General features: G+C 42.4%; 1 protein-coding gene across 1 annotated transcript in view; it reads right to left on the bottom strand.

Moving 5' to 3' along the window:
- Positions 1–14,275, bottom strand: part of DERL1 (derlin 1) — a gene marked incomplete at its 5' end in the record, with an annotated part of 31,821 nt that extends 17,546 nt beyond the window's left edge. The window contains 1 exon segment of the mRNA XM_006157525.3: positions 14,181–14,275. Within this exon segment, the coding sequence (XP_006157587.2) occupies positions 14,181–14,275 (95 nt within the window).
- Positions 14,276–14,288: the final 13 nt, after the last annotated feature.

Genomic DNA, 14,288 nt, shown 5'->3' on the forward strand with positions numbered 1-14,288 from the left:
TGGGATAATAAACCTTATCCAAACATGTCCTATTCAAAACACAGAAGCAAAGGTTTTATTCATATCAATATGCTGAACAGGCAGTCTACACACATGACTTAAGAAAGTGTCGTGGGCCGGCTCAGTGGCCTAGTGGTTAAGGCAGCTGGATCTCACACATGGCTACTGCATGGTTCAAGTCCTAGACTGGTGACTTGAAAAGCATGCTGGATACATGTGTGTGTGTGCCCAAAATCCCAAAAGGAGGGAAGGGTGAAGAAGAGATTGTGGTGTGACCATTTCTCATGGGGGGCATTTTCTCCCTCCCTCTCTTACTGTCTCTGTCTCTCTCTGGCATGCACACACACTCTCTAGCAAAAACAAAAAAACAAAGCAGCATTCCAACAAACAAAAAACACAGAAGGGTCCAGAGTGAGCAGTAAGCCTGGATCCCAGTCTCCCAGTTCCTTTTCCAGCAACAACTAATTAGTTTCTTGTATTTCTTTCAAGAAATAATAGTACTACGTATCACTATGTATCATTATTATTCATCTGTCTTCACCCTACTTTATACTGCATATTTGTTTCCTTCGCTTAACCAAACATTTTCATAGGCTTCATGGAACTCCTTTTATATGGAAATTTGAACTGTTTAAACTGTTGCAATTCCACAATGAATATCCTTGCATCCTCTTTATACGTGTATATACAAGAAAAATTTCTGTGAATCAATCTGCTAGATCCACAGCCATATGCATTTATTTTGGGAGCTATTGCCAAATTTCTACAAAAATGCCTAATCAATTTAAACTTCCTCCTAAAATGCAGATGGAAGTCTGCCTTCTCTCCACACCCTCACCATTTAATTTGTATTCAATCTAAAAAATTGTGTGTGCATTCTGAGAAAACTGTAATACCTTTTCTTGTTTCAAAAATTTTAGAATTTCCTTTGTTTTTTTGCCTAGATGAACATTTCTTTATATATTATAGAAATTTCTCATGCTAATTGTTACAAATATTTTCTGGTTTATTTTTAGACTTGTACTTGTAAGGTCCATTGTCCAGTATTTTGGCATGCAAAAGTTTAAACATAGGCAAGTGCATTATTACATATCATGCCTGTAAAACGCTTTCACTCCAAAAATATAGATGTGTTCAGTTTTATTTTAGCATTTTCATGGTTCATCTAAGGAATAAGGAAGAGATCCAATTATTTTTCTAGATGGCTGTTCAGTTTCCCTATCCACATTTACAGAGTAACCTATATCTTCTCTATGTGAAAAGCTACTTTCTTCAAAGAGTCCCTTTTATATGAAGGTCTATCTTCGGACTACTGTGTTTAGATTTGATTCCAATAATAATACCAAGTTATTTTCATTTTTATTCTATTTTAATATTATATAAATATTTTATGTAATATTTTTATATTTTAATATCTAATAAAGTAAAATAGTTAATCTCCCTCCCCTTATTCTTCCACAAAAGTCACAATTTTCTTGGGTACTCTCAATATTTTATTTTTCTAAATAAATGAGAACCAACATCTTTATTATAGCAATATGACACTAATTACCAGTCAAGAAGTCTTTCACAGCTTTCAGGGTTTATGTATTTCCCTGGCGCCAGGCGCATGTACGTGTGTGCCCAAAATCCCAAGAGGAAAATGGGGAAGGGAATGCAGCGTGGCTATCCCTCCAGGAAGTGATTTCTCACTTTCTGTCTCTCTAGTGAGCACATGCCCCACAGCAAAACTCTCTTAAAAAAAAAAAAAAGAAGAAGTTTATATATTTCCTTCTTCTGTGAGATAAAGAGACAGAGGCTTATCCTCAACAGGGTCTTGACTCTGCAATTCACCCCCAGCTATAGCCAGGCCCAGATCACGAGCTTACACGCCTAGCATGTTTAGGGTGGTCGCCAGACGTGAACCTGGAACCTTCCCATATGAGTCAGCCTTGCACAGCATTGCGTTACAGCTGCACCACTAACTGGCCTCTTATAGTTTTACAAAGAACTATCTCTTTCTCTTTTTATACCACTTCATCACAGTTAAATACTGTACTTTTTGAAACATTTAAAAATTGAGCCTCCTGGGGTTTCCAAGAATACACACCTTTCTGTAAATTAAAAAAACTGTATCTGTTCTTTCCCCCCCACCCCCCACAGGGCACATGGATTTGCCAGTGAGACAGAGAGGGAGAGAATCCACACACACACACCATGGGGTGAAGTCACACAACAACCCTTCCTTCTCCATTTCTCCATCCTCTCAGGATTAGGGGCATGCTCACACACATGCCAGGCATATTTTTCAAGTCACTGGGGCTCAGGTTGAAACCAGAGCATCCTGGTCCCTACGTGCAGGGCTTAATCTCTGTGCTACCAGTCCAGCCCTGCATCTATTTCACTTCTCTCTAACTCACTGGCCAATACCTCCAGAACAATGTTAAATCATAGTGGTTGATGCAGACGGTCTACCCAGACTTTGGGAAACGCCAGCATAATGATGGCTTTTGGCTTAAAAGCTATGTTTCTTATTGTACACTACCATATACCAAGCCTGAAAGACATGGTCCCTGCACCAGGAGTCCACAATGTTGGGGGAGGCTATCAGAGAAGCAGGAGCTGGCACAAGGGAGGGGAAGTTTGGAATCGGTACAAAGTCCCAAAGAACTGCAAGGGCAAGATAAATGAATGGGTACTGCTAACAACTTGGGTGTGGCTGGAATGGAAGACACTGGGAGTAGGGTGTGGCCAGATACAGAGCTGGCAAATTATATTCTCCAAGTATAGGAATGTAACCCCCAGAGCTTAATTGTTCATGGAAGAAAATGCATTGTCCATACCCAAAAAGTTATTCTTCCAAGAGCCCTATATTAATCCAGTAAAACAAAATATGTTAAAATTCATCTTATTTTATTCACAATTTTATCACAGAGTACTAGAGAGGATTTGAGAAGACCTGGATTTAAGTTTTGCTCACAAGTTACCATTTATGAGCCTCAATTTCCATCTGTAAAACAGAAATAATATACTAATATATAACCCAATTTAGTTAATATTTTTAAAAGAATTACTTTCTTTTACTTATTATTACTGTTTTTTTATTTGCTATAAGGCTCATGCACTCACCAGAGAGAGAGAGAAAGTGAGAAAGCCAGCCTCCAGGTGTTGAACTATGGTCAGCCATGTGGAAATCCAGTCCCTCAACCACACTACCTGCCAGCCTGTAGTTAATGTGTGTGTGTATGTGTGTGTGTGTGTGTGTGTGTGTGTGTTTAAGTCAGTAAATTAGTATGCTAGTCATTGTATTTACACTTAGATAATGAGCTTTACAAATTATAAAACAGGGTGTAAAAGAATAGGTAAGAGCCAGTAAGTTGGTGGAGCTAAAATTTTGTGCTAGACAGTCTGACTCCAGAGTAGCTGATACTAAACCCCTATTTTTACAATGCCTTTCACAAGTGACAACTGTATAATTACAATTAGTTTAAAAAAAGAAAAAAGTTCAGTACTACTAGACTTGGATAAGCCTGAAATACACTGAGAGTAAACCCACAAATGCATTCTCGCTGCTTATAAAAAGCACAGGGAGTAGACAGGAGTCACCCCTGCCATGGATCAAAAGCAGCCATAGGACCTTGGAAAGATCAGGACCTCTGGGTTTGTGCCTTCATCTGCCAACGACATTTGCTCTCTAATGCCTATGCCTGCCTTCTTTATCTCACAGGATTTGTAAAAGGCTGGAATGAAGAATGAGGATGTTAAACTCCTTTGTAAAAAAAAAAAAAAAAAATGTGTGGGCATATTATTATTACAATCTTTTAAAGATGCCTGCTGACCTGGATTTTACAAATTCACATTTAAACTACCTCCATGTTCCTCTAAAACACCCAGGGCTGTCTTGGAAAAGAAACCTCGATTCTCTCTGACTGTATTTTCTCTAATGCTGATGACACATACTATTTTTAGCTACTGTGTGCACCTGTTCTTTGGAAATCAGTGCCTGTCAAAATACCTCACTTCTTTTCCCTGTTCATTAAGTTTACCCTTGAGTTATACTTGCTGTCAATGATCTGAAAGACTTAATATTATTTTTGTATTACTCTAAATCTCAAAACACCTCTTTAAAAGGATAACACTGTAGTATATTTCCAAAATTCCCAGAGAAGGTATCCAACCAAATTCCCTTCCTTCCTCGGATATGTAAATAGTTACAACAGGAGGGGGCCGGATGGTGGCTCAGTGGTAATGTGACACTGCAAGGCTGACCCACATGGGAGGGTTCTGGGTTCCCATCTGGAAACTTAGCTAAACACACCTAGCATCTGTATGCCACTGACCCGGACTGGCTGTAGCTGGGGGTGGACTGTGGAATCAAGACCTAGTTGGCAGGGACCAGCAGTTAGCGTAATGGCTATGTCGCTGGACTCCCATGTAGTCAACCACGGTTCGCGTCCTGGACCCGGTGGCTTAAAACTCACGACGGGCACATGTACGTGCGTGCCCAAGATCCCGAGAGGAGAACAGAGGAGAAGGAATTGCGGCGTGGCCATCCCCCCTGGGGGGGTGATTTCTTGCTTTCTGTCTCTCTGTCTCTCTTTCTGGCGAGCGCACATGCCCTATAGCAAAACATCTAAAAAAAAAAAAAAAAAGAACACTTGTTGGGAAGCATCGTTTTTTTATTACTATTTTGCCAGAGGGTGCATGTGCTCACCAGAGAGAGACAGAGAATAGGGGAGAAGAAAAAAGTGCATGCACATGCGCACACACACCCGTGGGGCATGGTTCTCCATCCTGTCAGGTTTTGGGACATGTGTACACACAAGCCTGGTGTTTTTCAAGCCACCGGGACTGGGATACAACTGGCCATGTAGAATCCAGCTCCATAAACACTAGCCACGGGGTCAGTCTGAGTATCTCATTTTAATGCCACAGCAATACCAACTCCAGGCGCATACTAATTCAGTTTTTTTAAACGAGGAAAGTTCAGCTATACTTAAGAGTTTAGTCAATCCACCCAGAGTTCCTCACTTAATAAGGAAAAGTAGCCCACATGATAACTGGTATATAAACCCTTCAAAAAGAGATGTCAGACATTATTCTTTACTTACTAGTTCAACCACCTGAGAATACGAGTTGCAGCCAACCCTTAACTGAAATCTCCCAATCTGCTACAAAAAAAAAAAAAAATGCCATCCAGAGGTAGAGGTAGAGTTAGGTTTTTTAAGTATGAAAAGCAAAGATTTTTCCGAAACTACAAGGATCAGCTGATTTTGGAGTTAAGCCAGTCTACATCACTCACCAAGAAAGAAAGATGATGAGCACCTGTGTGCCAGATGCAGATTTTAGCAACTGTGGCTTTGTTTTTTTGGGACACACTGGGTAGGCAAAAAGTCCTTTCCATTTATTTAAACAAATAAAAGTCAAGCAATCTCAATTGAAGACTTTAAGACCACCGAGATTCTACTCTTAGTTATATAATCAACACAAAGGCGTATCCATGTTCACCAAGAAATACTTATGTTTACAGTACACAGTTCTAGAACAAGACATGCACCAGAATACGGCAGCACTAATCATAACAGCCAAAATTAGACAGCACTCCAAAGGTTCACTAACAGTAGACCTGCAGACTGGGTAAATAAACAGTGGTATACTCACACAATGGAATAGTGAGGATGAGGAATCTTATAACCACATGCAACAATACGGGCGACTCTCAAACACACTGCTGGTAAGAGACTAAATACAAAACAATACATACTGTATAATTTCACTTACAGAAAGTTAAAAAATGATGAAAATAGGGCCAGCAGGTGGCATAAGTAAAGCACGTAGCGCTGGACTCCAACATGACCAACCACAGATTGAGTCCCAAACCCAGCAGCTTGAAACTCGTGCTGTGCACATGCACATTCATGCCCCAAATCCCAAGACAAGAAGAGAAGGGTCAGCAGCGTGGCCATCCCTCCCTGGGGGGAGGGTAATTTCTCACTTTCTGTCTCTTTCCGTGTCTCTGGTGAGCACACACACTGTAACAAAAATCTCTTTTAAAAAGTTGACAAAAACAATCTATAATGTTAAGAGTAAAGATAGTAGTTACCCTTAAGGGGATAGTGATCAGAAGGAAGCAAGTAAAAGGTTTTCAGGGATGCTGAGAAACAGGACATACATGTATGGGTCTTATATACATGTATTGGGTCTCTGAAAACTTAACAAGCTATAAATTTATAAAATATACACTTTCATGCCTGTATACTATAACTTGATAAGAAGTTAAAAAACAAAGTTGTGATCTAATAAGCAACCTTTTCTTACCTACAGACCACACTGGAACTGTCCACTATGGACAGGACTGCTAAGGGAAGAGTTTAAATTATATGTACCAAAACACTAGCCACTAGAGATCTAAATTCAAGCTTAAGGCTACTTCTATGCCTGGCCTACAGTTCAAGTTTATTCTCTTTCCCATTATGCATGAAATTCTATCTTCACCAATACCCTTTTTTTTTTTTAAGTTTATTGACTATTTCTTCTGAGAGAGAGAGAAAGAGAGGCACTCCCAATAGGGTCTTCATGCCATGATCAACCCCCAGCCTCAGCCAGCCAGGATTATGGACAAGCTTGCATGCACATGACATGTACAGAGAGGCCTCAGAATATGAACCCAGGACCTTCCCGTGTGGATCGAGTATTGCAAAGCTTTGCATTACCACTGCATTACTAGCTGGCTCCCCAATAGACTCAAATCGATCTGCTAGGGTTGCTGTCATTGGGTTAAATGCAACATATAAGCAAAACCTTGGCAAATATAAGCACCAGGCTGAATCATATATTTCACTGGTGCCATTTCTCACTCCTGGAAACAAATTAGAGAGTTTACATCTTACCATAATGATCCAGCAGTTACATTTCAATTTAAATTAAAATTAGACTGTCCATGGAGAGAAGATAGTAAGGCAAGAATTAGTACTGCCTGATAAATAAAAATAGGAAACCATTTTCATATAGCCTAATTAGCACATTATTTACTGGCCACTTTACAAACATTTCTATGTGTTCTATGTAACGGAGGCATGAAGTAACCAATGGATTTCCTCAATTTGAAGGCATCTGTTTTGGGGTTTCTAAAATCGGAATGTCTTACAATCAAGATACTCTAATGCAATTTCTACTCCCTCTCAAAAAAAAAGGTTGCATTAAATTGATGGAGCATCATATAACCAGTGGAGTCTCAGAACAGACTTAATATGGTACTATATTACCCTCGTTTCTAGGTAAAGATTCTGAAGCTCAAACAGGATAAATAACTTAGATAAAAGTGTGCGACTAGAAAGGGCTGAGCCAGGTCTTGACAGCATGACTTAGGTACTTGGTTTTTGTACCCTAACAGGAAAGAAAAAGAGAGAGAGAGAGATTAAAAAACACTTGCTATGACTGATTTAAAAGAACTTTCAAAAACGGTTTGCTAAACCCTTTTTTTCATATTATACAAAAGAGTTCAACAAGACAACTCAAAACTACCTTCCACTCACCGAAATGGAAACTGAAACTGCGGTTGTCTATAAAGTGAGGTAACACCTCATGATGACTTGGGGAACTGAATGAGATAATATGGAGAAGCACAATACAGATGTAAGGGGGCAATATTATTTTACCCTAAGAAATGAAGAAATATCACCATGCAGGCAGCCCTGGGAGAAATAATTTCATAAAACACAAGGGCAGCAGGAAACTACACTCTTTTGTAGTTAATCATGGACCAGTATGAAGATGTTCTGAACTGACTTGAGAGTGTAGGTCTGGGGGGAATGAGCAGTTAATGGAATGGCTATGTTGCTGAACTCCCATGTAGTCTACTGCGGTTTGAGTCCTGGACCTGGTGGCTTAAACTCACGCCGGGCGCGTGTGCGTGTGTGCCCAAGATCCCAAGAGGAGAATGGAGGAGAAGGGATTGCGGTGTGGCCATCCCACTGGGGGTTGATTTCTCGCTTTCTGTCTTTCTGTCTCTCTCTTTCTGGCAAGCACACGCACCCTATAGCAAAAACCTTTCCAAAAAAAAAAAAAAAGAGTGTAGCTCTGGGGGACTCTAAAAAAAGAGAAAATGTGGACAAAAGTGTTTTAACATGCACCTGTTTCAACTTATCTAAAGAAATAAAATGTAGGGGTGGCCTTGGAGCAAAGCTGTTAAGCACTGATCATAGGAAGCCAGATGCCACGTGGTTAACCATAGTTCAAATCCAGCCAGCAGCTTGCAAAACATACCAGGCACATGAGCACGCGTGCCTAAAATCCTGATGGAATGGAGAAATGGAGAAAAGGATTGTGGTGTGACCATACCTTATCTTTCTCTCACTCTCTCTCCATCCCCCATTCCTCTAAATTTAAGCTTTAGAAACCAACAAGCTACACAGAGGAAACTCATGGATAAGAAAAATAACTTCTGTCATTTCCAACATGAATGTGCACTCTAAATCAATCATCTCTCAATTTTCTTAAGTTGTTGGAAACCCTGCTAAAGCACAACTCTCACGGCCCTCATGCAACAGCCTCTCGGATACAGGTTTTCTTCTCTTGCTTAATTTGCAAATGAGTTCCTCTATGTTTTCTAGAATGGGTGAGTGTCTGAGTACCAGGGAGAACAGACAAGGCACTGTTATAGGCTTTTCTATATCAGGGCAGTGGGTGCACTGTCCTGCCTCAGGACACCATGCCTAGACAAAATGCTAGGAAGATGGGAAAATCGTGGAAGGTGTGAATGATGAATGATGACTCTAATCGGTTCATGACCTTTAATATTACACACCTGCAGCCTATTAGAAAGTTGGTTTATTTTAATGCTACTTATTCTACACATTTGACTACACAAGTGAGCAAGAGTTTGCAAGAAGAGTCTAAGAGCCAGTTTTGGTCCTTCTCCCAAAATGACTCACAACACTGCTCTCCATGCACACACACTGCCCAATATTTCACCACTCACTCTGCCAATGACTACTTACTAAGTAAAGAAATAAAAAACAGTATGTGATTCTGGCCACATGCCCAAATCATGTTCTTCTATCCAACTGACTTCTCGACCTCTCCACTTTGATGCCTAAAAAGCACCTGAAGACTTAATGTGGCCAAGCATAATTATTTATCCAAACCTCTCTTCCCAAACCTGAGCCTCCCTAAACATTTCCATTCTCCATAAAGGGCTCCACCATCCACTCAGTTGCTTCTGCGAAAACAGGGATATTTTTATGTCCTGTGTCTTTTATCCATTCACCTTTCATATCCATTCAGCTGCAATCCTGTCCACTCTAATCCTGAATCTATCCACTTTCCTCTATCTTCACGGCCATCCTAGCCCACACCACCATCTCTCTTGCCTCCTAACTTGAATGTCTCTCTGATCTCATCACCTACCTCTACCCGACACGTCAAGTCTATTCCAGCCAAGGCAATGTGTAGTCCTCTGTTCAAAAGGCTCTAAAAGCTTTTTAGTGTCCTTTAAAAAAAAGTTCAAGGCCAGTACATGGCAAGAAGGTTAAGGCAGCTGGATCACTCATGGTCAACAGCACAGGTTGAGTCCCAGACCCCACAGCCTGAAAAACACACCAGGCATGTGCATGTGCATGCCCAAAATACTAGGAAGAGAATAGAAGAGAAGGGAATGCAATATGGCCATTCTCTCTTAGGGCTACCTTTTCACTTTCCCTCTCTGTCTGTCTGTCTCTCTCTCTCTCTCTCTCTTTCTCTCTCTCTCTCTCTCTGTCTCAGGAGAGCACATATGTCCTATGCCAAGAAATACGGGCCAACAGGTGGCGTGGTGGTGAAGATGCTGGCCAACCATGGTTCGAGTCCACACTTGGTGGCTTGCTTTCTCACTTTCCTTCGCTCTCTCTGGTGAGTGCACGTGCCCTATAGAAAAACTGAAAAATAATAATAACGATAAAATTAAGTAATTATTTTAAAATAATCATTTTTTAAAAAAGCACCCAGCTGATCCCAGTGCAAACTGCTGACCTAAAAACTGTGAAATAAACAAGTGACTGTTATTTAAAAAAAAAAAAAAAAAAAAGTTCAAACCCCTTAACATGAACTATAAGGCCCTCCAAGCCACCTTAACTGCACTCACCCCTGACTATCTCCCTGTCCTCATCTAGCAGTCCTTTTCCCTAAAGCTGACTTTGTATGAGCTGCCAGCCTTCTTTCTAGTCTTACCTCTTGCCTGAGCCTTTCACTTACTAGTCCTGCTTTCTGGAAGGTTGTCTTCAGTACTAGATCTATCCAAATACATTCTCCAAATATCCAATCTGAAGCCTTTCTGGAACACCCTACCAAATATTATGCCCCCTAGGCCATCCTGTAGTCTAGTGGTTTAGGGAGCCAGATCCCACATGGCCAACTGCACTTTAAATCCCAGTCACTTGAAAAACATACCAGGTGCATATGCATACATGCCTAAAATCCCAGTGGAATGGAGACAGAGGAGGGATTATGATGTGACCACACCCCACTGGGGGGTGCTTTCTCCTGCTCTGTCTGGTGAACACATGTGCCCTCTGACAATAACAAAACTGTTACTCCCATCACAAGCTTCTATTTTCTTCATGGAAGCTGAAATCTTACCTTTAACTCTTAAGTTTATGTATTTCCTCCATCAGTGAGAGAGACAGACAGACCCCCAACAGGGTCTTGATGCCACAATCTACTTTCAGCCTCAGTGAGTCCCAGATGATGAGCACACACGTGCCCAGAGTACTCAGGAGATGTCCAGACGAGAACCAGTAATCTCCCCATGTGGTCAACCTCACAGAGCATCATGTCTCACCTCCACATCACCATCCAGCCTAATTACATCTATGAATTCAACAAATATGGAAGCACTGGCTATGTGCAGGCATTACTCTACGTAACAAAGACTGTGGATAAGACAAAAGACCTGCTCTCAGGGAGCCTTCGTCCCTGAGAGGAGAAGCAGATAAACATCAAGGAGTGATGTGTATCAGGAAAATTAAGGGTACGAAAGACAAAGTAAAAGTAGAGTACTATCAGAGAAGGCTTGCCAATAAGATGCCATTGGTGATTGCTGGGCAGTGGCACAACGGTAAATGCGATGCCTGTGAGACTGATCCACATGAAAGTTCCCACATTTGCCTCTGCAGACCTCCCTGAGGGTGCCAGGCACTGGCCTGCCCATAATCTCAGACTGGCTAAAGCTGGAGGTAGAGCACAGAATCTGCTGGTACGGGGCCAGCAGATGGCATAATGGTTACATCGCTGGACTCCCATATAGTTGACAATAGTTAGAGTTCTGGACCCAGTGGCTTAAAACTCATGCCATGTGCGAGAGTGCACAAAATCCCAACTGGAGAATGGAGAAGGGATGGCAACGTGGCCATCCTTCCTGCAGGGTGATTTCTTGCTTTCTCTCTTTGGCAAGCACTCGTGGCCTATAGCCAAAATCTCTTAAAAAAAAAAAAAAAAAAAAGACTCTAAAGGTGTTACTCTCCCTCTCATAGTAAAATAAAACTTGAAAGGAAAAAAAAAGATGAGATTTGGACAGAGGCCTAAAAGATGTAAGAAGACAAACAAGTGAGCCATGATTATCCCTTAGGCAGAGAAGCATGTGTAAAGACCCTGAGGAGAAGGCAGTTAGGTGGTAAAGGAACAGCAAGAACCCCCATTGTGGAGCCTAACCTACAGGTGGAGAATGGTAAGAAATGACATACAGGAGGGGGCCTCTGTTTTTCCAGGGGTTGGTTGGTTGTTTGTTTGTTTGTTTTTTGCCATAGGGCACATGTACTTACCAGGGAGAGAAAGAGAGACAATGAGAAGGAAAGTGAGACATCACCCCTCATGGAGAATGGCCATGATGCAATCCCTTCTCCAGGGGCACTGGGCATGTACATACATGTGCCCATCATGATTCTCAAACCTCCCCCAGGACTCAAACCACAGGTGGCCATGTGGGAGTCCAGCACCTAAACCACCAAGCCACCTGCCAGCCCCAGTAGGGGGCCTACCTGGCCACTGAAAGTACTCAGATTTTACTTAAGTTGAGATGACACTGGAGGACTCTGGGCAAAAGACTGTCAAGACATTAATCATGTTTTAAGAGGATTACTGTAGAGAAAAGACTGAAAGGAACAGGTTGGAACAATCACAGCTTGAAATAAAGGACAAGAGGCATTGTACTCGAGGCATGTGTCAAAGGTGGCGGCAACAGGATTTGTTGACAGTTTATATGATGTGATTTAAAAAAAGTCAGGAATGACTCCACAACTAAACTCTAGTTTCTCTAATCAAGGAGTTGCTATTTACTTCTAGGGCAACAGGGAAAGGAGCTTCAGTATGGCCACATTAGGCTGACAGAAGGGCAGTGACACAGTGGTCAAAGGCAATGCTCTGTGAGGCTGACTCACATAGGAAGGTTCTGGGTTCATATCAGGAGACTTCCCTAGTACACTGGGCACTTGCATGCCTGTGATCCAGGGTGGGCTGGACATGCTCTTTCTCTCTCTTTCCGTCTCTGTTTCTCTCACTCCTGGACAAAGTAAGTAAACAAACATAAAATTTTTAAAAATAAATTTTATTTTAAAAGCTTGAATGAGATGCCTATCAATATCTATGTTGTGATTCCAAGTAGTCTTGGATGTGCAAATCTGGAAATCAAGATGGATCTGGAATGAAGATATTTACATTTGTATTTGGCAGTCTTTGGTTTACAAAAAAGTATTTAAAGATAGAAGGATGAATAAGATCACCGAGAGCTAAAGACAGTCCGGGAGGAAATCCTGTAACTGATCCCCAGGGCACATTCCAACATTGAAAGGTCAGGAATATGAGGAACCTGCAAAGGAGACTAAGAAATAATATCCAGTGAGACCAGCAGTTGGCATAATGGTTACATCGCTGGACTCCCCTGTAGTCAAGCACAGTTTGAGTCCTGAACCCGGGGGCTTAAACTCCCGCCCTGACTGTGTACATGCCCCCAAGATCCCAAGAGGAGAATAAAGGAGAAGGAATTATGGTGTGGCCAGCCCCCCAGGGGATGATTTCTCGCTTTCTGTCTCTCTGTCTGTCTCTGTCTTTCTAGTGAGTGCACATGCTCTATAGGAAAAAAAAAAAAAAAGGAATAATATCCAGTGAGACCAGCAGTTGGCATAATGGTTACATCGCTGGACTCCCCTGTAGTCAAGCACAGTTTGAGTCCTGAACCCGGGGGCTTAAACTCCCGCCCTGACTGTGTACATGCCCCCAAGATCCCAAGAGGAGAATAAAGGAGAAGGAATTATGGTGTGGCCAGCCCCCCAGGGGATGATTTCTCGCTTTCTGTCTCTCTGTCTGTCTCTGTCTTTCTAGTGAGTGCACATGCTCTATAGGAAAAAAAAAAAAAAAAAAAAAGGAGTAAAATCCAGTGAAGGGGGAGAAGACAATAGAGTTACCCACAGGCCACTTAATGTGTTGAAATTAACCTGACCTGCTCAGGATCTTGGAATCTGACCCGCCACTGATTAAAGTTTTAAATCACAATATGTGGTGGGTAAAGATAACCTCCAGGAAACTGACATTCTCTTGCCAAGAATGTTATTCCGAACTGTTTTCTTCATGCTTGAGAAAATAGGAAGGTATCCCATTTATGGAACAACTTACTCCTTACCCATTCCTTCATACATTCGGTTACTACACGGGTAGATACTAGCAGAGGGCCTGGGGAAACACAAATTCATTCTCTGTATTGATATCCCCAATCTTACATCACTCCTATAACGATAAACGAAACCCCATTAACATAAAAAGAACTCAACTCAAAGTTGGCCAAAATGACACCCACACTCTACCCACGTGGGTGACAGGAGGACAAACGGCAGCGCTCCAGGTGGACCCAGGCTGCTAATCGCCAGCGTCCAACAGATTGACAACTACCACTGCCCCGCCTTCTCAGAGCCTCTTTCACCGCCTGCGGAGGGCGGGCAGCACAGGCTTACTACACGTGTGCAGTCTGTCCCTTCCCGGCGGGCCAAACCCAGGAGTCCGGCTACCCAGGCCCCCATGGCCTCCCGGACCCACAGGACCCCGCCCTAAAACCGCTGGAGTCGAGGCACTACAAATCCCACCAGGCACCGCGCGCCGGCAACCCGCCGGCCTACGCTCCGCCGCCGCGGGGCCTGCTGGGGGCCGTAGTCTCCACTGTCCCCGTCGCCGGTCAGTACCTGGAAGCGATAGAGGAAGGCTTCGGGCCAGAGGAAGAAGTAGGCCGGGCTAATGAGGCCGAGTTTGCCCACCAAGGGCACGGCGACAGTGGCGGGGGAACCAGAAGC

This window comes from Tupaia chinensis, unplaced genomic scaffold (assembly GCF_000334495.1).
Source record: "Tupaia chinensis unplaced genomic scaffold, TupChi_1.0 Scaffold000545_1, whole genome shotgun sequence".
In the NCBI taxonomy this organism is placed as follows: domain Eukaryota; kingdom Metazoa; phylum Chordata; class Mammalia; order Scandentia; family Tupaiidae; genus Tupaia; species Tupaia belangeri.